General features: G+C 38.8%; 1 protein-coding gene across 1 annotated transcript; it reads left to right on the forward strand.

The window, feature by feature from the left end:
* Positions 1-916: 916 nt before the first annotated feature.
* Positions 917-22,512, forward strand: LOC124488956 (phospholipase DDHD2-like). Its single transcript, XM_047051524.1, has 17 exons — positions 917-963; positions 1,795-1,944; positions 10,755-10,966; positions 11,239-11,328; positions 12,660-12,783; positions 13,083-13,172; positions 14,306-14,441; positions 14,586-14,794; positions 15,037-15,095; positions 15,892-16,011; positions 16,152-16,247; positions 17,710-17,865; positions 18,233-18,388; positions 20,291-20,396; positions 20,774-20,929; positions 22,033-22,198; positions 22,289-22,512. Exons 2-17 carry the CDS (start codon positions 1,812-1,814, stop codon positions 22,377-22,379), a joined length of 2,100 nt encoding a protein of 699 aa, XP_046907480.1. The 5' UTR covers positions 917-963; positions 1,795-1,811; the 3' UTR covers positions 22,380-22,512.
* Positions 22,513-25,274: the final 2,762 nt, after the last annotated feature.

Consider the following 25,274-nt stretch of genomic DNA (forward strand, 5'->3'; position numbering starts at 1 on the left):
GCTTGACTGATCTTTTCCTTAAAACGGGTATTGCCAGTGCCAGGTCATACATTGACGGCCTTCAAATTCTTCTTTTTAGAAGAGCATATTGTACAATAACAGTATTTTGTTCTGCATTTGTTCAGTCAATTTGTGTCACCTTATATCATTATGACACAACCTGAACCCCCCAAGGTTCAGGTTGGTTGGTTAGAGGCAGGAGGTCACCACCTACCTCTAACAGATATTGCAAAGGACAATAAGAAAGACAACTGTCTAAGTGTGAAAGGGGATCAGTGTTCTGAGTCTTTCTTTACATTATCTATATGACCTGTTAAACAATTATTTAAATTATGTTTGTTAACCAGGGAACTTTGCCCATGCTATCTCTGTAGAGTAGGCTATCTTGGTTCATGTTGTACAAAACTGTATACTTCAGGATTGGAACATTGTGTGCTATAGGACAAGAACATTTGTAAGAAAATCTGCCAACTGCCATGCACATTCAATACTGTACATATGGATAGAAAATATGTAATAGTTATAAGGCTACTGAACATAAAATTTTAAATCATCAGCCTTTCACCCAAAGGTTATTGTGGATCCATTTTCCTGGTAGTAGTATAGGTTTTTGCTACACTCTGCTTTCATTATATATATGTTTTTTGTCTTGTCAAATATCTGTTTGTAATCAAAATCTAATGTAGGCGTTGCTGTGTACTGTAGGTATTTCCCCACAACTTTGTGCCTGTGGAAACTGACCGTTGACCCTGATGATGTCATTGGCATGAGACCATAAAAATGAAAACATCACAATGGGCTCTTAGCACCGCAAATGGAAAGTACCTTGGGTGCAATGTCATGAAACTATGTTTCGTTACCATTTCAAGATCCTATTTGAAACATTTTGGGATTAATTCCCTGTCATTTTAACAACTGATTTTGTGACTGGCACACTCATTTTATGCCTAAAGCTGTGTAAAGGTAATTACGTTTAATAAATATATCTGAATCCAACTTCATACATTGTTGGTACTGTTTCATATACAAAGACACAGCATACTGTATCCTCCCAGTGTCAGTTTTGATGCCTCAGCACTACCAGTATTTTGCTCTTCTTAATACTCTTCTGCTGTTTGGTGAACATGTGCCAAATCTGTTATTCTACCCATGAAAGGTTTTTATTGTCATCCTCTCATTGATACTCTTTAACTGCATCTACCCTGGGACTATGTTCATGAATAAATAGCTTCAACTATACAGAAATGTATTATTTTTACACAGCAACAGCTACATTATTTGATCAAATAAAGTGGAAAAGAATAGTATATCGTGGAAACAAACTTAACCAAATAGTCTGACTCCATTTTCATGAGTTGAATAAATAAAGTTAGCTGTGCTGTCTGAAGGACAATGAAATAGGGCATCACTCAAACATGAACCTTGTTTAAGTGTAATCACTTTTGAGGTAATATTTAACTAAAGTAGAGGGGTCCTAAGGAACATCACTGGGTCGCTCAACTCGTGTTGGCAAGTCTCTACAACATTTTCACGAAGGGTATTGTAGTTAGAAGTTAAGTGAACTAGTACTACTGCCAACATACTGTTTTTCATAAAAGTACATACTTGTGAGTTGTGAGTATTAATTAAGTTCTTTCAGTATGTTGCCTTAAAATGCATTATGTCATTAAACGTAGACCTTCATTACCAATGAAGTTTCTTTAGGAAAAACATAACCTTAACCGTTCAGATGACTACATCTACAATACTCAACCTAATTCCACTGTAATTCCAACCCTTTCTACCCTTTTCTAGTTTATTGCTTTGTTGCCATGGATGGTGCAGCAATAATCTATGAGCCAGTGCAACACCATTGGTTCTACTGCCAGCAGGCAGACTCTGAGGACTCATGGATACCATTCAGTGTGGTGGACTCCCAGAGACTCGAAGAAGCATTTTGTCACGGTAGGTGCAGGCTTCTTGCATACATTGTGCTCTCCATTTACTTTTATTTACAGGCTTGTGTGGAATTGTCAGTTACACTGACATTGTGAGAATAATGAATATAAAAACGATTTGCACATTCTGACAACAGAGCATGGATGCTGTATATAGTGAGATGATCATTTAATGGCAGGTGAATTCTACATGTGGAAGTGTGAAATGTAATGTAATCTCATGTATTCCCAGTTACAAGTAAATGAGTTGTACAAACTGCATCTCATGAAGAAAGTGTCAAAAACAGACCAAGAGATGGTGTAGGCCTATTTAGGGTAGAAGAATAAAGGCTAATCTTGAAAGATTTACTGGAACACCAGTTACAGGAGGATGCATTGTCACATGTGAAGTGTAGTAGGAACAATAGCCTATATTAATATTAATTGTTGAATTTGCTGAATCTCAATTTTGACCAAGAGATGGTATACTTTGGGCAGAAGAATAAAGGCTGATCTTGTAAGGATATCAACCTGCCCCCGCCTCTCATATGGTAAAATATGCAGTTACTGAATGGAGTCTCTGGGTCAAGATTGTGGTGTGATTGTAGTTGTTCTTGGGTATAAAAGAATTGTGAAGCATTGTTCTGTGGATTCTTGATCTCCTGAGACCTTCTCCTCAGCTCTGGCTTGTCCTACTCCTTCTTCCTCACTCTTGCTTTCTATCTCTGGTTTACTAATAATCATGGTAGAGTAGGTAAGAGGTAACCTTCATTGATTTCATTCATTTGCAATATGATTAAATGATTATATTATGTAACCTTAATTTGACCATTGTTGCTCTGATTTAACCCATAGAGTCAAATAACTGTAATTTCATTGGTATTGGAATTATATGGTTAATGTTAATACACTGTTCAGTTTCCCATCTTCTTTCAAACCATAAGGGAATTAGTTTCAGTGGTTTGGCCAATATTGACCCCCAACAATCTTGAAATAGATTTGAAGAAACACCAGTTACAGGACGGTATGGTGAATGATTTAAATTGTATGAACAATTGCCAATAAAAATACTCCATACATTTCTATTTGTCTGCAATGAAGAAGACCAAATACCTAATACAATTTCAATTATTTGTCTTTATTTCAGTGCCAAAAAGCATTTGGTCAGTTCTGAGTCCATGAACGTCCACGGCATGTAACATTAGAGATGGCCCAAGGAATAAGAATGTTGCTAAAATAAATAACAGATTGTGACGGGAAACGGTAACGTTAACTTAGGTATTCATCAGGAAATTAAAGCACATCAAATCGCAGTCTTAAATTCCTCTCCCGGCGTATAACTAAGCGAATTACATTTTGTTCGAGATCGCTCGGCTGAACCAGGAAAGGATATTCCATGTCTGCCAACGCTAGCAGGTGGTTCGATTCCTGGCCATGCCAAATGACGTTGTGTCCTTGGGCACTTAACCCTCGGGGGAATGTCTCTGTACTTACTGTAACCCTGCGTTCACACTGCAGCGATGTGAGCGACAACATGTTTTCCATTCATTTTCTATGGAGCCAGGCGAATCGCTTGCGTGGTGCATTGTGGGTAGCGACGCAACGCGATCGAGTTGAGATTTTCTCAACTTTATTCAAATGAGGAGCGATTTTCGCTAGCGATGGCCCATCGCAGTGTTTTCTTGTTTCTCGTAACGTAGCAACCATGGTAAACATTTCTAGCTTTCAGTTTTTAAGATGGATGAGCAGCCTGTGTGGCTGCATATCCAGTCCTGTACGATACGTCCCTGTATTTGTACAAAGACATAAATAAAAAGAATGAGGCCTGGCACAGGTTTGCCGACGTTGTCGGTGCTCCTGGTGGGTTTTCTGTACTTTCAAATTCAGTCTCTCGTCACATTACGTAACTTTGTTTTAGCTAGTTACAGTAGTAGCCCGGCTTGAACTCCCTGGTCGTTTCGACAGATTAGCAGAGACTTTGAGTAATATAATAAAACGTTTTTACACATGTCAACATGTATGTTTATGAAACAGTTTAGTATTTTGTATATAAATTGTGCTTTAATTGATGTTGCGAGTACGTAAACCCAAGTCTGCACACTTGGCCATGACAACTACAACAGTGATTTTTTTTTAACAAAATCTGTTTGAAATGCCCCCAAGCGTGGTGAACTGTGGGAAGGCGAGCGATGGCAAGCGATTCGCATCGCTGCAGTGTGAACGCAGGGTAAGTCGCTCTGGATAAGAGCATCTGCTAAATGACTAAATGTAAATGTATAGTGGGTACAGAAAGTATTCAGATCCCTTTAAATTGTTCACTCTTTGCTTCATTGCAACCATTTGCCCAAATCAAAAAAGTTCATGTTATTTCTCATTAATGTACACTCAGCACCCCATCTTGACGGAAAAGAAAACGGAAATTTAGAAATGTTTGCAAATTTATTTTATAAAGAAAAATTGTAATATCACATGGTCTAAAGTATTCAGACCCTTTGCTGTGACACTCAAATTTAACTCACATGCTGTCCATTTCTTCTGATCCTCCTTGAGATGGTTCTACTCCTTCATTGGAGTCCAGCTGTGTATAATTAAACTGATTGGACTTGATTAGGAAAGGCACACACCTGTCTATATAAGATCTTACAGCGCATAGTGCATGTCAGAGCAAATGAGAATCATGAGGTCGAAGGAACTGCCCAAGGAGCTCAGAGAAAGTATTGTGGCAAGACAAAGATTTGGCCAAGGTTACAAAATAATTTCTGCAGTACTCAAGGTTCCTAAGAGCACAGTGGCCTCCATAATCCTTAAATGGAAGAAGTTTGGGACGACCAGAACTCTTCCTATACCTGGCTATCCAGACAAACTGAGCAATCGTGGGAGAAAAGCCTTGGTGAGAGAGGTAAAGAAGAACCCAAAGATCACTGTGGCTGAGCTCCAGAGATACAGTAGGGAGATGGGAGAAAGTTCCACAGTCAACTATCACTGCAGCCCTCCACCAGTCAGGGCTTTATGGCAGAGTGGCCCGTTTGTCTTTCCAAACATCTTATGTATGTCCTCATTAAAATACAAATTTGAGTTGATTTGGGATTATAGCCTATATATGGTACATAAAGGCTATTGTTATTTGCCAAGTAAGTTATAGTGCATCTCAGGTAATATTACGGAGTAATGTAACTAGTAGTGTAGCTAGTTACTTTCAGCAGTGAGTAATCTAGTAAAGTAAAGCAAAAAAAAGTAACTAGTAATGTGTAATATATTACTTTGAGTAACTACCCCAACTTTGCTAACAAGTAACACTAGCAGGGTAGTAGCATTGCTACGAGTATTATGCTAGGTAACCAAGCCCTGAAGCTAACTAACTACCGTTTTGGAAAAATAACTAACCCTGTGGGTACCGTTCGAAATATTTAGAACTCAAGTAGCTAAAGTTTGAAGTTCTGTCTTCTAATTTCATGTAAAACATAATTTTTGTTGTTCAGTGACACACAAATTAACACACAAACTTAACAAACAGAAGTTTAAATAAAATCCAGAAATATTGCACATTCTTGAATTTTTGGGGGGTTCAACATATCTAGATGCATATCCTATTGTGAACCCAGTATCGTGATATGTATCGAATCGTGAGCTGAGTGAAGTGTTACACCCCAACAGTTTATCAATTAAAGTAGGAAGGGAATTTGAGCTTAAACAGTGTGTAGGTGACAAAACGTCATACAAGTACCTAATGCTATGCAATAAGGTTTGAACTGTGTTTATAGGTCTAGAGCTTGAAAAATTTAGAAATATGGTGATGAAAAGAGTAGCTTTAATTTATTTTATAGCATTAAAAGTTTAAAGAGAGAAAATAAAAGTTTGACAGCAGTGACCAGCTGATCAGGTTGAACACGATGTTTGAATGGATTTGAGCGCTTAGAAATGTAGCTTGAAGCAGGGAAGTACATTTATGACATTTAAACCCATTCCACACTTTGAACCTTCCTATTGTAAAAATCAGTCTCAAAATTAAAGTAGGAACGTTTTTTCTTTAACCAGTGTGAAAGTATGTAGGTGAGAAAAATAATGAAAGTAGGGATGCACCGAATCCAGATTTTGGGGGTTCGGCCGAATACCGAATCCACTGATTAAGATTCGTCCGAACCCGAACTCCCATCCTCAGTCCATTAACACAGTTAACACATTAATGAAGTAAACAACGTCCACAGCAGTGTGTTTTATTTATTTATTTGTACTGTAAAAAAAAAGAATACGCAACGTAATGCCAGGAAAACAAGAAGAAAAACTATTTTGACAAATACCATAATGCCTATGTTTACCCTATCTCAAGACCCAATCAATATCCCAAATATTAGCCTTTTAGATTTCTTGAATTTCTTTCGGATGTGTCATACGCGGATATGTTGTTTATTGTTTAGGGTCCTTGCCACCATGAGACAAATCGGCATTGCAAATTGAACATGTAGCTTGACTTGAATCGCCTTCTTTTGACTGAAAGTACATTTACATTTAGTCATTTAGCAGACGCTCTTATCCAGAGCGACTTACACTGAGTACAGGGACATTCCCCCCGAGGCAAGTAGGGTGAAGTGCCTTGCCCAAGGACACAACGTCATTTGGCATGGCGGGGAATCGATCAGGCAACCTTCTGATTACTAGCCCGACTCCCTCACCGCTCAGCCATCTGACTCCCTACATTACTGTAGGGCAGTAAAGTACTGCCAAACAACACTTTCTGCTCACAAGTTCCATTTTCACTTTCTCTCAGCCTACTGCATTGAACAGTTCACCTACGTAAAAACCTTCCCGTAATCAACGGCGGCGTCATTATGTCAACCAGTGTAGTGCAAGCTTAGGGTTCGGCAGAATCCGAACCCCGTCAAAAAGCCCATTATTCGTCCGAATCTGAAACTGAATCCTGGATTCGGTGCATCCCTGAATGAAAGTATTTAAAGGTCCCATGGCATGCTGTTTTGGATGCTTTTGTATTACCTTAGTGGTCCCCTAATACTGTTTCTGAAGTCTCTTTCCCGAAATTCAGCCTTCGTGCAGAATTACAGCAACTACGAGCAGTCCCACAATGAGCTTTCCCGAGGACGTGCTGTTTCTGTGTCTGTAGCTTTAAATGCTGTAAGGAGGGGAGAGGCGGGGCTAACTGCCATGCTTCGGTCGTTTGCAAGCCATGATGTTTCGAGGAAAAAACAATAGTGTTCGACTCCGGCTGCATGAAACGACTGGCGAGAGTTGCCGATTGCTGTCGGGGAGGAGTTAAAAACGGCTCCGTAAAGTCGGACATTCCTACTTCTTGTGGTTTGCTGACTTGACGTCAGTCATGGTCGATCAAGCGCTGTTTGCTTCTTTTAACGCTGACGAACTGCATGGTTGCGAATTTAATTGTTTTTGCATTAGAACTTGCACGAACCAGTGCACTGAAATTTGTTATTTTATGTATTGGGTTAATGTTAAACTCTCTCTCCAATATTCAGATTGATAATACAACCAGAACTCAACTAAACGTAGTCTTTCTGTTAGTGAAGAGGCGGACTAAAACCCTTGCTTCAACAATAGTAGGCTATTGCAGTCTGTCAAAGGCAAATATGTAATTAAATTGTACTGTTTGGTCCGGATTTGAGCATTGGCGAAACTGAAGGTGTCAGAATAAATACAAAGTTGTTGACATGTGTGAGTCTGGCCAATCATGAAATAGCTGTGTCGTCATTAGAACCCGTGCAGTTGCTCTTGAGAAGATGTGCTCAGCTACACAGCCGGCAGTTCTTGAATCGACCTCACGGTACTTTGATGGCTACGTCACAGTGACCTGGCCTCGGCGCCATCTCAAGTCGGACAAAAGTCTAACCAGAATTCACGGCTTCAAGTGCTGCTGCATGAAGTCGAACACACTTAATATCATGCTTGCACGTTCGTAGCTAATTTTCTCATCGGCGGGCCAAATTCTCTAGATGGGAAAAGCAGAGAAAGGGGAGGTAACCTTTCCCCTTATGACGACATAAGGGGAAAGTCCCAAGCGGCGCATTTGAGCTTTCATTTTTCTCAAAGGCGAAGCAGGATACCATGGCCTTGGTTTACACCTATCGCAATTGCTAGACACTGGGGTACAATAGGCAGGCTAGGGGAACTGATATTAATGTAAAAAAAAGTGAAATTTTCATGTTATAATATATACAAAAATATTTTCCAGCCTATTATATTGTAAAAACCATAATAGTTATCGAAACACAAAAATATGTCAGCCTCTATCATTTAAAATTGGAAAATTGTTTTTAGCTTAACCCTTAGCTGAAAGAATTAGGGTTAGGGTTAGGGTTAGCTAGCTAGCTTTAGTTAGCTGCTGGGCTAAGTAACTACCATGTTAGTGTTACTTGTTGGCCTTCTTATTAGTGCATTCTAAAGCGTTTGTCACATTGTTTTTGTCTAACGGAAAATATTAAAATGGAATGTTCGAATCACATATTTGAGACACTACTCAGAATCAGAATCATAAAACACGGGACTAGATGTTAAAACTTTCCTTTGTGCCAATAGATGGTATGCACTCACGTGAGATTTGCCGTTATGTTGACAGAGTGGCATGGGAGGTTTATTTCTTAGACTGGGTTAAGATGTCAATTTTGGGACACATCCTCAGTAGCGTTCCTTAGAATCAGTGGGTGTTTCGGCCTTTAATCACTAAACACCTTCATCAAAGGAGGCCAGCTAAAGAGTGATCAAGCCCTAGCTTGTGTCCCATGCCCAATTAAGATTTCCCACGGGATTATGCAAGGCAGGGGCGTCCTCTTCCCTGAGCCAGCCCTACAGCTTACCGCATACCTCATATGCCCTCCTCAAGTTGGAGGGTCCTGAATTGAGTGGGGGTTACAGGTGGGGGTTACAGCCCAGCAAGGGTCCTTCCGTTTGGTCCAGACCCACTGGCTGCCTCTTTCAGCTGCTCGAGAAACTGCTCTGACGGTCTGCCGCAGAGCCTGTCCATGGATTCCAAGTTCTTTCAGCAACCTAATGGTGGGAGAAGCCACGAATCCTCTGCATCCCACTTCAACTGACCAGACTTTTGCATTCCAGCCACGCTGAGTTGCGTTTGCTGCCGACTCTGTGTACCGCAGTTTCTTACGCTCGTAGGCCTCTTCAACAGAGTTTTCCCACGGGACTGTGAGCTCTATGATGTACACAGCCTTTCATGAAGGGAACCAGAGTACCATGTCTGGCCTAAGGTTGGTAGAAGCAATCTCAGGTGGAAACATTTGTTGCTGGCCAATATTGACAAGCATCTTCCAGTCCCGGCCCATGGCTGGATGTCAAGTTTCTGGCTTCGTAGGAGAATGCTTGGGCCTGTTTTTGGTGATGGAAGCACATCATAAACAGCTCTTATGATGAAGCTGATGTTGCTTGCCTCCATTTGCCAAATCTCACTCCAGTTGATCTTTCTCCTCTCCAAGCCATTCGACCGCGTCCTTTGCCCTTGTTTAGCAAGAGAGACAGCCTTTGCACTGGACCACCAGCTTCCTGCATTCAGATGTTGGTGCCTTATGGAACGTTGGTTTGCTTGCTGCCAGGCCAAATTCTCCTCTTCCATGCTGGATATTCCCCACAATGTCTCGGTGTCTCAGGGCTGATGTTGCTTGCTGCACAGCCTTGGATGATGTCCATTTCCGTCCAGTTTGTAGGCGAGGCACAGCCTTGTTAATGGTTTGGTCTTTGGAGTCCTTCAATGTCATTTGAAGTCTGCATTTAAAGCACTTGTACTCCGTTAGACTTGTAAGAAGTAGTTCAAGGAACTCTTTGCCATAGAGGCCGATGTTACTCAGACATCATGGGGACACCCAGCCATTTCTTCACGTATGAGGTGATGATTCGCTGTATTTGAATGTGAACATTCTGAACCATTCCAAAAGAATTTGGGGCACTTTGGGCTGCAGCAACATAAAAACTGGTATCAGTGTCAAAAGTCATAGCACACAAGAGCATGTCAGTCTCTATCAGATACAGTTTGAACAGTATTTCTAGTTTAAACGGTGGGAAAGTAGTGGGAAAAAAAGTGGATAGAAGAGGAATAATAAGAAGTGTGCTGTATAATAGTAGTGTCTTTGCTTTCAGCAAAAATAATAATATATATGAGAGAATATAGGTTATGCCTTACCAAAGAGGCAAGCACACCCAATAATATAGATTATAATGACAATTTATAATGAATTTGATTCTACAATTACAGTGACCAACTGTTACCATTGACATTTTCATTAACATTGGGATATTACATAATGTGGAAAATATGGAAGTGGTTGTAGGATTTAGGGTTAGGATTAAAAAACGTTTAACGCAAGTGCAGTTTTGACAAGCCATTGGACCTAGCAATCCCGTCATATTTCCTGAGCAATCTCCCTTTACCCATATCTGCGTCTTCTGAGAATTGTAACCAATTAACCATTGTAAGTCTCTTTGTGAAAACTGCTAATCTGACCCACCCACTTTTTATTGTAAACATTATATTAAACGGCAGCATCCTCGGTTATTAAAAAAGATGTCCGATCCACATTTGAAAACAAACCTATGCCCTTGGCAAGGTAGGATTCCCAAAACCATATTTTAATCGGATTTGAAAGTGTACACCTAGTAAACCAGTAAAGGCCAAGACAAAACATGGCTATTTTACATAATGTTAACATGTTAAATGTATTTTATGTACTGTTTAACCCTGTAAGAATGAAAAACTATATGATTAAAAAGGGAATCGGTATTTACACGTTGTTTTTTTTTTTTTTACACATAAAAGTTTGGGCCAAAATTATGTTTACTGTGTGTATTAAAATGACAAATATAATGTTTCAGTTAAGGCGAATTGTGTAGATGAAGGGGAGCAGGAGGAGGTTATTGTAGCCACAGAGGGCAGGCGTTTTGATGTCCGTCTGAAAGAGAGGAGGCGCCACGCAGCCTACTGGGAGCAGCCACCCTTGGAGGTACGACGATGCTCCTGGTTCCATAGGGGCGACAAGGAGGCTAGCTACGTACCTTACCCAGAGGACATCAGCCTTATCCTGGAGGTACATGAACAAAAAAGTGCTTTAATAGACTAATTCATGTACTTGTAGAACATGTTACATGTAGTGTAACTTTAACAAAAAGTAAGTTACATGTGTGACCCCAGTGTCAGATTCTGCTATCTATGCTGTATGTAAATATATTCCAATATGAATAACAATTTAACAATAAATACAATTATCAAAGCTACAGTATGTTGGTAATCACAGACTGATGCACAAGCACTAGGGATTTTCCACAATTTCAGAATTTCAAAATGTGTCTGTATTGACAGGATGCCTACATGATATCAGCAACATTGAATGACTGGCAAAGAAGATTACAGTTCCCCACTGGAGAAACGGTGGTATTACATGACCCAAAGGTATGGAAAGTTACTATTAACTTGGAAACACCTTAAGTAGTCTAAACTGTGTTTTTTGGAGTCCTGCGATCCCCACAGATATCGGATTTATTTAATTTTACTCTCAAGCCTTTAGATGTATTGGTTGCTATCAGGATGTGAAGTTTATCTCAGAAAATGTCAAAAAGTGCTTCTCAACAACATTACCTAGCCTGCCTTTAAACAGCTTTGATACTTGGTCTACTTAACAGAGAGCCCCCAATTTCCGTAGTTAATTAATGTGAGAAAAACCTTTCTATTGACAAACTTTACTTGGATACAGTCAGTTTAGTCAAGGTCAGACTTTTTAGGTAAGATAAACATTTTTTGTGTAGCGGCCCTTTAATTTGCTTATATTATATATGAAATATAACACTGGTTGTACATAAAACATAAGAATATAAGTAGTTTCCCAAAAATAAATACAGAAATCAAATGTTTGTCAAATGTTAAGATCTTCAGATTAAGTCTGTGGATTGCATGCGGTATATGGTGGTTCTTTCAATGTCATATTTGTGGAAATGTTTTTGAGATATGTTCTTTGCAACATTGCACACCTGTTAGACGTATCTATGTGATGAAAGGTAAACTGTAGCCATGAAGCAACAGTGTTCTGATAAGCAGTGCATTCAAGCGTTGTTCAGTTTGTATCTAATCACGAATGGGTAGTGTACCCATAAACAGTTGAGTCTGCTGAGTCTGTAGAGTAAAACTCGGACAGCAACTAGACATCACAAAAATCCACACATCTCTTATGTTATTTTGTTTCTGTCTAACTCTACTTTTGTGTGTAACGTCAATGATTAGCTGTGGGTAATATAGTGTAACATTGCAGCAGCTAGGTAGAAAGGTACTCAGTGTTTTACATAATTCTAATTCCAGGCTTTGAACCGGTTCAAGGAACAATAATTTTTTAACATTTTTGTTAGGACAAAAACAAAACTTATTGTGTGTTTTTGTTCTGGAACACAAACGTTTATTTGAATAATGGTAACCGGTTAATAACAATTTAGTTATTTCATAAGTTATTTCATTTAATACAAGCAATTAAAATATGTTCTGCTTGTCATAACTTTGGTGAGGAGTTTACTTCCGGTCGTCCTCTAAACTTAAATAACTTATTTGGATAGCGGACTTAATATCTAATATCTAGTGTGATGTGGGAGCATTGTGATAATAAAGATTGAAATATTGCATGGCATCGGTTTGTTGTCTCATACTTGTTAAATCTACATTATTAAACGGACAAACCAGGTTTGTCCATCCATGTACGAAATGAATGAACCAAGTGTCTAAATGCCTTTTAACCCTAGCGAATGACACATCACCCACCTGACTTGACAAAGTCTGGCCGTACATCTCTCTCGTCCTCCGATCAACCCCGGCCCAGGATAGTTAAAAGGGGTCTTGAGGATGTAATAGTTGATATACCACCAGGTGAGTCTCCAACAGCTTTTTGTCATTAGCATTACAGTGAGATATTCCCTTCAGTACCACATTGTCATCATACAAACTAATACAACGCTTGTCACACTTTCTTGCTTTCCTTTTAAGAAAGCCTAACAAAAATGTTTATGGTGTTAGTTTTGTATGTAGGATGTAGCTACAGTACATTTCTTTGGTAAACACTTAACTGTGCAGTATTCACTGATGATATGTCCATTTATTTGTTTTTCATGCAAATGGTAAGAAAACATTTCCAGCATCCATGTAATTGATGTGCTGTTGTCACCCAGGTGAACCTGACAAAGTGGATCATCTGGTTATAATGGTTCATGGAATTGGGGCAACATGTGACCTTCGGATGCGTGGAATTATTCAGTGTGGTATGACAACCTTTCATTTTCTTAAAACGTTATAATACCTTCAGATGTTGACACCAGCGCATACCAGTGTAGATGCAATTGGCAAGAACATGGTGTTTCGAGGTTCATGTGGCCAAAAATACCAGACACTTACTTGTTGAACATCTCATCCCAAAATCATAGGTTGTAATGTTGAGTCCCCACTTTGCTACAATAAATGCCTCCACTCTTCTGGGAAGGCTTTTAAATGGAAGCTGGAACATTGATCTTGAAATGACTGACATTCAGCCACAAGGGCATTAGTGAAGTTGGGCACGGATGTTGGGTGATTCGACTTGGCTGGTAGATGGTGTTAAAATTCATCCCAAAGGTGTTTGATGGGGTTGACAGTGTTTTCCACACATAGACTAATTTGTGGCGGTGCGCCACAGAATCAACACCGGTTGCCACATATTGCGTTTCGTATTATTATTTTTTTAACGCTATTTAGGTTCAAACACGCAGCATATTCGTTCAGCTGCATTTCCTTTCCTAGCTCTTCCTCCGTCTGTCACTCACGCGTCTTTCTCACATACGCACACAGTCACAACGTCAGCACACGTTGGCAACCTACGTTAGATACCTACGCCGTTATAGTAAGACCAACAGCTATATCAGCGAGCCTTCAGCATTAGTGCTGTAGCTAAAGGTCTAGAAAGTCGAGGATACTTTTTGCTTGGTACATATGAACATGTCTTAATCGAAGGTTCCCCTTCATTCTTTTGGTGAGAAGTCTCACAAGCTAGCTACTTACCCGGCGTCGTAGAGCCGACCAGTTAAATAGTTATTTAGCACTAGTGTTGCGACCTGCATATACAGACATTATTTCTTTGTTGTTGTTGATTTTGTGAAGGTGTGAATCATTTTGGATTAATATTTAATATTATAAAGTTCTGTGTAACGAATTATTAACAAAGGAATTATTAACCCCCCCCCCCCCCCCCCGCCACACAAATAGCTTTCTAATCTGTGGGAAACACTGGGGTTGAGGTCAAGTTTTTCCACACTGAACCATTTCTGGATGGACATCTTATCCAATGCTTAAGCAAAACACACAGTACTGAACATACAGTGCAAGTAATTTGTTGAAATGTATCCTTCTCTCTCTCCTGTAGTGAATGACTTCCGGAGTATCTCTCTTAATTTACTGAGCACTCATTTCAAGGAGGCAGGACAAGACATCGGCCGGGTGGAGTTTTTGCCAATAAACTGGCATAAAGTGTTACATGGAGATGCAACTGGAGTGGACACGTATGGGGCTTGATTTGATAGAGGATTTACTTTGATCTGGTTTCTAAGTAGACTTTGAACATAATTTTACCTCAATGTTTCATTTCGAACATGCACATTATCTGTATGTAAACATTTATAATTACTCTTCCATACTCTCAACAGGGATATCCAGAGAATTACCCTGCCCAGTATCAGTCGCCTACGTAAATTCAGCAATAGCACAGTGTTGGACCTCTTCTTTTACAACAGCCCCACCTACTGCCAGACCATTGCAAACACCGTAGCCTCTGAGATCAATCGCCTCCATCGCCTCTTTGTCCAGCGCCACCCACAATTCATTGGGGCTGTGTCACTGGCTGGACACAGTCTGGGTTTGTATAAATTGATAACATCACACTCACGAAAGCATTTTACTTCTGATGCAACGTTGGCCATATTTGGACAGAACTAATGTTTATAGGGGACGCAAGTTGAGTAATAATTATCACCCAGAAATTAAATTTGTTATTTGAGACATAAGACTAAAATGCACAGACTTCCCAGCTGATTCTGAGTTTAAGATTAGGTTTAAAGCAATGAGCTCTACTTGAATTCCTTCTGTCTATTCTTCTAGGTTCTCTGATCTTATTTGACCTTCTTACAAATCAAAAGAAATACACAGATGAAGCAACAGTAAGTATGATGAAAATGTAATAGTAGTAATGATAAAAAGTAAAAGTGTTCCTGCTCAGCAGAAGGACATCCTAGTCCTTATAGTTTTTCAAATGGGATGTTAGTTATCATGCATCTACTGTAAATTATATGAATACACAGTAGCATGCAACTAAGCGTGTGCAGTACTGAGCATGCAACAAACACATGTAAATTATGGCCAACATACTTTGTGTTACCAGTATTTGCCTATTCATAGTGCTTTGCAAGAATAATATATCGATAAACATAACACCTCAACAGCATTTCTTGTTGCCCTTGAAGGAGCCAAAAGTGTTATAACCACCAATAACCAAACAACTTTCGTTAATAAATTTAGCAATTTTGCAACTCATTATATTGTTAATTATTTAACTTACCATCCAAATGAATCACTCAATCATTACATTGCTGTTTTACCACAGCTAAAATGTCTCAACTACACATTACAGTGTTGTTTAATCCACACCTATAATGTGTCAACTAGAAATTACATTGCTGTTTTACTACACATAAAATAGGCAAATAGACTTATTTGCTGTCCTCTATTGAAGGGAAAATTCATCAGGATCTTTAAACAACATGACATTTTATTGTATATAGTATCTTGCCACCCAGTCTAGATCCACTCCTGCAGTAAATACATTAGTTATTGCATTAAGTTTAATACATTTTTTATTATAATTATAATTATTATAGGTTTATCCTGATTCTCTGCTGTCTGTCGGTGCATTTATTTAGTACATATTATCGCTGTAACTCTTGGGAACGTCCTTAGAAACAGAGCCCTGTCAACAGCCCTATCCACTCTGAGAGCTTTGAAGACATTCTTAGGAATGAAGGACTGGGCGAGTATGTCAACACGATTAAAGAGAAGCAGATGGATGTGGAATCACTGGTAAGGAACAATAGTAAAATCAATCACAAGTTAACACTTGTTAACACTTGTTAACTTGTTAGAATGTTGTTGTTATATTTTTTTTAAAGCCTTTATCAATATGTGTGTGGATTTGTGGGGTGTGTGGATTTTGTGACTAGGCAATGTGTTCGGAGACTGACTTCAAAGAATTAGGAATACCTTTGGGTCCTCGCAAGAAGATCCTCTACTTGATGGGAAAATTGCAAGTGACAGAGGTATTGCAAACCTTCTTTTTTTTCATGAATCACAGTTGAGATCTAATTTGCCTCAATATCCTACCACTGTAGTAACTGTTACTGATGTCAAGTGAATATAATATTTGAGCCACATGAGCCATAACCTTTTTAAGTAAATCAGGGGCACAGATAGCCTGGCTGCCAGCCCAACTTCTCCCCGCCCAAAATAAATTTGTTCGGGAAATTGGGTCTGGAGGGTCTCGTATTGGGGACCAACTACAGAAAACCAGAATCTGGGCGAACCAATGAAATTGCCAGGGCGGGCTTTATACGATGATGGACAGATGATCAACAGTAACGTAATCACCCACGTCACAAAAGAGCGCTTAAGTTGAATTCGTTTTGAACAAACATGGCTACCGCTGGAGATCTGGGATGTTGTGATTCTGCCATCGAGTCTGTTTTAGAAGACATCGACAGCGCATTAATTTTGAAAGAGGAACAGAGAGACGCAATCAAGGCATTTGTCGATGGAAAATATGTTTTTGCCGTCCTTCCTACGGGATTCGGTAAAAGTTTAATTTATCAGCTGGCCCCGATGGAGTTGTAATCCTAAACGGAGAACTTCGTATATGCATTGCCCTTTATTGTTTCGCTCAAAAAGGTTGACCGTGTGAACAAGTACTCTCCCTACCCTTAAATTAATTTTACAACACCGGCAAAAATCGTTTGTATTCATTCTTCAAGCATACTTCAAGTCTGCTTGTAGTTTAGTTCTGTTGACAACAACTATGCGGTGCTTAACATACGTCACATACTCTGTTGCTCTGATTGGTTGTAGATCTATCCAATTGAGCGAAGAGGCATTTGTTTTCCAGGTTCGTTTGAAACACGCCCTGTAGTCAAAGCCCAACGGAGAGTTCTCAGACTCATATTCTGACTAGAATTATGAGTATGACAACGTCAGGCTAGGGCACAGATAACACACACTGAGAACATTTGCTGCATTCAAAACAACAATTTGACCATTTGAATGCCAGGGGAAAATGTCAAATAAGAGCTTTCCCTGCCTTGAGAATCAACTTTTTGTAGCTTTAATTAGCTTGGTTCAAACAGTGCGTCTTTTTTCCTGTGTCCCTTCATGGCTAAATTACTGCTGGATCTGAAGATGCGGCATTATTTATTTTTTTGTGCATAGTGTAGGACATAGTTACTCTAGGACTAATAATAACAACATGTCTATAAGGACCAACCATACCACATTCCTACAAGATCATTTACTACTACAAACAATTCAGTAGAGTGCTAAAGTGCTGCTATGTGACAATTCAGATTTCTTGACCCGACATTCTGACTTTTGCTTTGTAAAGCTATTCTATAGTATCTACCCTATCAATATAACCTAAATACCGTTGGTACAAAGCTAAAAAACAAAAACAGTCCAACCATCCATATTATTTGGATTCCTAATGGAATTATTTTCTTTCTTACTTTTTCCCAGCAGGAATCCAGGACAGGGATTGTACTCCCAGTTTCTGCTGCATTGTTGTGCCAAGAGGAAGGAGTTTCCCAAGCCGAAGCCCTCGAAATAATACAGCCTCAAGTACCCTCCACCAGCACTGTGGATTACAAGTATTGTGATGTTGGTATTGGACAGGTAAAAAACCCCACTGTTGAACAACAGTCTTCTTTCAGCCACAGCAACAGTGTTATTGTAAAATCAAAATACCCCCCAAAATCTGCAATATAATCATTAGCCATTCCTGTCACACCCCTGGTAGAACTATTGAATTGTTTTTGTTAAATTCACTTTTGTATCGTAGTTACCTTTGTACAAGTAGAGAGTAATTATAAGGGGTTTAACTACTTTGAAAGGCACTGAATATTTTAATTCTAATATGTTAGTGTGGCTTGAATATAACATGTAAATTACCCAATGTTACAGACATTGTTAGAAAACTCAACTAAGATAATCTGACAAATACAAATTCTGAATGAGCATTGTACTGTGACTGCACATGTAGGTGTCCATCAACTACCCTGAGCTGGCCTTTGAACCTCAAGCCTTCTTTGCCTTGGGATCGCCTATTGGGATGTTTCTTACTGTGCGCGGCCTTAAAAGGATTGATCCCAACTACAGCCTCCCAACATGCAAGAGCTTCTACAACATCTTTCATCCAGTAAGTTCAATTAGTATGTTCAGTATTTTCTTTAATTAGGCAATACTAGGATGAAGCTCCTAGGAAGAGTAGTTAAACTATAGTGCAAGTCCCAAGACAATTGTCCAAATGTATCTGCAGAGGGCATTCTATTGTACCTTGAAGACATTAGATAGTACCCAATTGCTGTGAAAGTACCAAGTTAATGAATTGAATAGCCAAGTAATAGTTCAAGACAAAATCTATGTATTTACTACACATATGTAAGGTGCAGATGTCTGATACACTCAATTTAAATAACATAGAAGACTCGACAATGAATACATGAAATCAAGGGAGATAAATAGTATCACAATGTGGGAGGATACAAGACGATTAGCATAGCCTTCGCAAGCATAGAAAAAGGACACTGCATGCTTGTTTAGGTCTTTAGATAGGGCTCCTAGAAATAGCCTTGACGTTCCTTCTGTTTTCCTTGTTCAAAGTTGCATGGCGTTATGCACCTTGGTAACATTGTGACCTCTGACCTACACTAGTGTCCAGGCCTTTCCTAGTTGCACCTTACAAAAAACAGCTATGCAGGGATAAGAAAACAGCATGACAGTTTATCAATGATACAAGAAACATCACTAATAGATAGGCGTATGTCTCTCCTGGACATAACCGAAGGTTATGTGCTCATGAGCTTAATATAGCAGGGTATAGATGAAACATTGTTTATTATATTCAGAGCATTTCAAACAGTATAAAAGTAATAAAGTAATCGTTCTTTTATTATTGTTAACTGATCAGTGGTTTAAGGACAAACCTCTTCAACCTGCTTATGTGCTTTGAAAACCGACTCCCATCACAGCCTTGAAATGAGGGATTGGGGTTTACAATGCATACCTAATATCTAGCAATCATGGATAAATTGGAGAATCAACCATGTCCAACCCTGAATGCTAGCGGAATTGATCAGCTTTGTAGGACAGCCTATGGGAATTGAAAGACAGTGGACTTGATCATTGGGGCAGGGAATTCAGGTTTTGGTGAAATAAGAAGATACATTGTGTTTAAAGTTTTTAGAACATAGAGTTTGCCACGATTGTAATAAAGCTATGTCAAATATTAATGTTTGTGTGGAAAGATGTACAGTTTACTGTGGGCTTTAGAAGTTCATAGGTATGGACAGTCAAAAAGTATAGTTATAATTCATAACTTACTCATGGTTGCAGTACAGTATGAACATTTGCTTACCATTTCCCAGCAAAACATCAGCCTTTTATGCCCAAACTTGCCCAGTCCCAAAATCCAAGTAATTTGCAATGGCCTGCTATCAGACAGTGATTTGGCTTAATATTTATTATTGTGTGTTCTTGCCAAAGGCAAGACCACAACCTATGTTCTCTCATATATTTTTAGTATGTAATATGTGATGCCCATGGTGTGGTGAGAGTTTGACTTTTAACAGCTTTTTTACAGGTATGATATGTTTCTGGGCATCATGGTGTTTATGTTACAATTTTGTGTATCATTTTGGATTGACAGTGTACTTAAGTATGTTGCTGTTGTGTTTGGGTGACAGCAACATGCATCATTTTTACCCTTGTGTAATTTCCGTTGTGATATCAGGTCTAAAAGTTTGCATAAGTATAACTGAACTTCTCAACAAAGGATACATGTATCATTGTCAACAACTGAAAATAATTGGCAACAAATCTCTGTCCCACAATATCTGCAGACAGCTGTTACTCCCGTCTTTACAACATTAATCCAGTTTTAGACATATTTTGCTTTGATCATATATTGGCTAACTCCAGCTCAAAGAAAAATAAATGAAATAAAATTGAACATACTTTCAAGATATAGATATGCCCAGTGTGGACTAGTGTTGAATGTAAAGAAAACAGATTGTTTATGAAGTTGCATGTGTCCATACAGTTTGACCCTGTGGCCTACAGGATTGAGCCCATGGTACTCAGTCCAGGGCAGGAACTACCTCCCATGTTGATCCCACATCACAAAGGCAGGAAAAGGATGCATCTTGGTGAGATGACATGCATGCAAAAATATATTAGACTATTAAGAATATTTCAGAGGGTAATTTTTCAACTGAAGTAAGCATGCAGTTGCAATACATGTAGTGTTTTGTAAATATAGCATTTACAGAAGTATTTAGTAGTACTCTTTCTATGACTAGTACCTCAATTTATTCTATATTCTAACTCTTGACTTGGATGTTTCTCTTTAAATATAATCTTTCATTACTAATATGATCTTTTGTTACTTATGCTGTAGGAGAAATATGTTGATGGAATTATGATGTGAAGATGATGCTTGCTTACACATTTATTTACTCAAATATTTGATTAATTTACTTTAGTCTCTTATTCACCTAAATCCTGAGAATATCTATTTCCACAGAGATGAAAGACAACTTGACAAGAGTGAGTTCAGACCTTCTTGCATCATTTGGAGCTCTTCGTAGTGTGTGGCAAACTCTCACTCAAGTGCCCAGTACCTTACTGCAACTGGACCAGGAGGAAAAAACTGTGTCAGGGCCTCATGATGATTCTGAAGGTGAGACACGGATCCAAGCCTTTTAGTACACATAGAAGAAAACAGAATACAACATTTCTGTTAATGATATTTGAGTTGGAATGTTAGATTATCATGTTTTCAAAAAATGTTAAGTTGGAATATGGTGAAAGGTGACAATCACAGAGTCAGATTTAGTTTTCTATGTAAATTATGAATCTCTAAACCACAAGTTATTTTTAGTAACAGATTTTGTGGCCTGACCTTAGGAACAAGACTCAACTGAAATTCTCAGATTACTAGCTATCCCATAAAACAGACTCCCACCTAACCATGTTGATCCTAATAATCTTCAGAATCAGAATGGGATTTATTCGCCATGAAAGTTTGCACAGACAAGGAATTTGCTTTGGCAGGAAGGTGCATACAATAAACATATAGGAACCTAAAATTTAAATATGTGTACTATCTATACTAAGGGTACATGAAATAGCAGTACTAAGTGGAATTATAATTAAATAAAATGTACAATAAAATATAAATTGCAAATATGAATATTATAAAAAATACAAATGTACAAGATACAAATTTGTAATGCAGTGCAAAATGCAGTGTGTTTTAAGCAGGAAGTCATTAGAGTCAGTGTGGACCTTACACTAATATTTACATATGTATAGATTACATTTTACCATCATGTTGAAGTTTCTTGGCTCAACATGGCATGAAGAGTTGCGTAATGCTTCTTTTTTTTCTTTAACATAGATTTTTTGTGGTGAATTTTGCCAACACAACCACCAGGTGGCACCTATTGGTGGAGGGCAGAAATTGTGTAGACCGAGCAGCCAGAATGTTACAGTTCAGAATCAGACCATGAACAGTGAATACTGTTCTGCTGGGATTCCACGGGCCTTAGTGAAATCTAAAATGATAAGAGAAAAGTTTCAATTCTGACATGTTTTTTAATTGTGCCTGCCCCCGTAAGCTTCTGTACTTATCTTCTTGTTGAAATTGTACTTTCCAGCTGGTTTCAATCATGCTGTGGGTGTTCAAACTTTGTAAATGAAGTGTGAATTTACTGTTAAAGTATTTATGGGGTGTGAATATATAACGATCATTATTGTATTCTGATACCATTTCTATTCTAGATGCAACGGCAGGCTCACCAGTCTCTTTGACAGATAAAAACGAAACAAGAAACACTAATGTTGGAATGTTGAATGGTGGACGCCGATATGATTATGTCCTTCAGGAGAAACCCTTTGAGAGCTTCAATGAGTACCTATTCGCCATTCAAAGTCATCTATGCTACTGGTAAAAAAATATAAGTTGGTGTGGGTTGGCATTGCTTAATTAAAGTTTTAAAATTACTAAGTGTTTAAACCTGTTGTGCTATTTCCCCAGGGAATCCCCTGACACAGCTCTGCTTGTTTTGAGGGAAATTTATGAAGGGGCTCAGAAGAATCAGCTCAATGAACATAACTCATCCCTCTAAAGCTGACTTGAATGACACAACTCATCACTTAAAATGATGAAGTGTGTTTTTGGTACAACAGAAGTCAGGAAAAGGAAAGGTGGTATACTTGGGAAGATGGGTTGTTGCATCTTTTTTGTTTTTTGCATCTTGCATTCCTTTTTGTTCATTCATTCATTCTTTTTTTTTCTTTTTTATCCCTAACCATAATAATTGGGTTTTCATGGAAAATCTTGATTCAATAAATTATATATTGTAATATGAATGTAATGCCTGTGATTTGTACTGGTATTTTCTTTCAGCATTCAGTGAACCAAAAACATATTTGTGTTTTTTTTTTAAATGCAATTATTTATACATGAGTTGGGTTCATGTCAATATGTTTGTTTGTCACTTTTTACCACTGGCTCAATGTCAGAAAGTGAGTCACACATGGGGTTTCAAAGAGGTAAAACATATGTATTTGTATTTCAATGGCTAACTAAGATACAAACGTGGTATGTCCATAGTAGAATCAGACGTGTTAGAAGTGTGTGAGTTAAACACATGAAGTGTTTGGTGTGTTGGAAGGTGCAACTAACAAAATTCGAGCAACCAAAATCCCCCAGAAGCCTCTGTGAACAGGTCTAGTGCAGAGAGGGTTAGCAAGAAAGTGACTTTCAAAAACGGGAGCATAAACAGGCCTCTGCCCAGATGCTAATCAGCCAGACTAGACCTTCCTAGAAAAGTGCAAAACACGGAGCACAGAGCAATACTGCTATAGAAAGATGTCACAAACTGGTCATAAATAAAGGGACACATGCTAATATGGCCAATCCCTAACACCCTACCCTCCCTTAAAAGCCACTCTTCCATAACACCACTTTGACTACTGGGAAGCAGACAGACAAGTAGCCCGTCCAATCATCGCATTTGGTCTGAATGCCATCCAATCATTAGTGCCAATTCAACCTTAATGATTGGTCGTGTTTATTACATTCCTGCAATGCCCACAGATACTGGAATTATTTTACTGTCAATCCTTTAGATGTATTGGTTCCTCTCAGGATGTGAAGTTAATTTCAGCAAATATGTCAAAGTGCTTCTCAACAAGTTACTACAACATACCCTGCCTTTACCTATGTAGTCTTTTGTCTTTCATATTTTAATGTGAGTACACCAAACATTTCCAATGCAACAGCTGCCCTGCTTCTTGTCTGCCCCCAACTGACCAGAGTGTGTAATGGTCACTGGCCATGGTGTTGACCTTGTGGGCACAACTCAAACCCCCCCCCCCCCCCAAAAAAAGCTTGCAAATGTATTAACATTTTTTTATTTCTTTTACACATTTTTCACACCCTTTCTTTTTGTTACCACAGATCTCATTGAAAGACCCCAAACTCTATTGAAAACTGAGGTGGCATTTATAAACGATGCCACCTCTGTTTTGCTGAGTTGCAGCACTGCTCATCTGGCCGTATCTAGTGGCAAATTGTTGATAATACAGAGTTTTTACATAAATTGCCTGTGATTCAACACATGACCTTTTAAGGCCTTATTATTTTTTGCGAAAGCTAACAGCTCGTGCCCAGTTTGTGAAATAATTGAGCCAAACACAGAGAGACTCCTGAAATTTTTGATAATCATCATACTGCAATGCCAATAATCTGTCTGCGTGTGTGTGGGTGTTTGTAGCTTGATTATCATGAAGTTGTTTGGACGCAACAAATAAATTATATTTGAGGATAAGAGGTGCAGCTTTTGAACAGGCAATTCAGGACACCTCCTGTTAGGTGGTCCCCAAGAGCTGACATCGGGCGTTTTAACATTTATTATTTAAGTTTGACGAACTTGCAAAGTTTGAATTGACAGTCAATGAAGGAAAATGAAGGTGAGTTGATAAGTATGGCAGATAATGACAAGTATCTTTACTAATCTTAAAAAAAGATGGTGGTGGAGCAAAAAATGACACTAGACTAACTTGAAAGCTAGCAGGCTAAAAGAGAGCAAATACAAATGCATTTAATTTGCTATATTAATGTGATATACATTTATTCATATATTAAGTAAAACACATGCTTCTGTTAATCATATTAGTCTGGAACGAATGTATACCTACACTGTTTATGAGGTTAAAAACACAATCTTCTAAATAAAATGTTTATGCAAATCGTTAATGAGTGGGTATGTGGAGGTAGCCTGGCTGCCAGCCCAACTTCTCCCCGCCCCAAAACAAATTTGGTCGGGAAGTTGGGTCTGGAGGGTCTCGTATTGGGGACCAACTACAGAAAATCAGAATCTGGGCGAACCAATGAAATTGCCAGGGCGGGCTTTATACGATGGTGGACAGATGATCAACAGTAAGTAATCACACACGTCACAAAAGAGCGCTTAAGTTGAATTCGTTTTGAACAAACATGGCTACTGCTGGAGATCTGGGATGTTATGATTCTGCCATCGAGTCTGTTTTAGAAGACATCGACAGTGCATTAATTTTGAAAGAGGAACAGAGAGACGCAATCAAGGCATTTGTCAATGGAAAATATGTTTTTGCCGTCCTTCCAACGGAATTCGGTAAAAGTTAAATTTATCAGCTGGCCCCGATGATCGCGAAGAAGATGGGACACAATGAAAACCCAGTGGCAATTGTGGTTTCTCCTTTTCTTTTGTGGAGTTGTAATCCTAAACGGAGAACTTGTTCGTATATGCATTGCCCTTTATTGTTTCGCTCAAAAAGGTTGACTGTGTGAACGAAGTAGGCTACTCCCCCTACCCTTAAATTAATTTTACAACACCGGCAAAAATCGTTTGTATTCATTCTTCAAGCATACTTCAAGTCTTGTAGTTTAGTTCTGTTGACAACAACTATGCGGTGCTTAACATACGTCACATACTCTGTTGCTCTGATTGGTTGTAGATCTATCCAATTGAGCAAAG

This window comes from Hypomesus transpacificus, unplaced genomic scaffold (genome assembly GCF_021917145.1).
Source record: "Hypomesus transpacificus isolate Combined female unplaced genomic scaffold, fHypTra1 scaffold_159, whole genome shotgun sequence".
Lineage (NCBI taxonomy): Eukaryota > Metazoa > Chordata > Actinopteri > Osmeriformes > Osmeridae > Hypomesus > Hypomesus transpacificus.

Excerpts from the sequence above, each read along its gene's own strand:
- LOC124488956 (XM_047051524.1), top strand. The coding sequence starts at position 1,812 with ATGGATGGTGCAGCAATAATCTATGAGCCAGTGCAACACCATTGGTTC. Across the intron at positions 12,784-13,082 it reads AATAGTTGATATACCACCAG|GTGAACCTGACAAAGTGGAT; the intron begins GTGAGTCTCCAA and ends GTTGTCACCCAG. Across the intron at positions 22,199-22,288 it reads CAAAGTCATCTATGCTACTG|GGAATCCCCTGACACAGCTC; the intron begins GTAAAAAAATAT and ends CTATTTCCCCAG.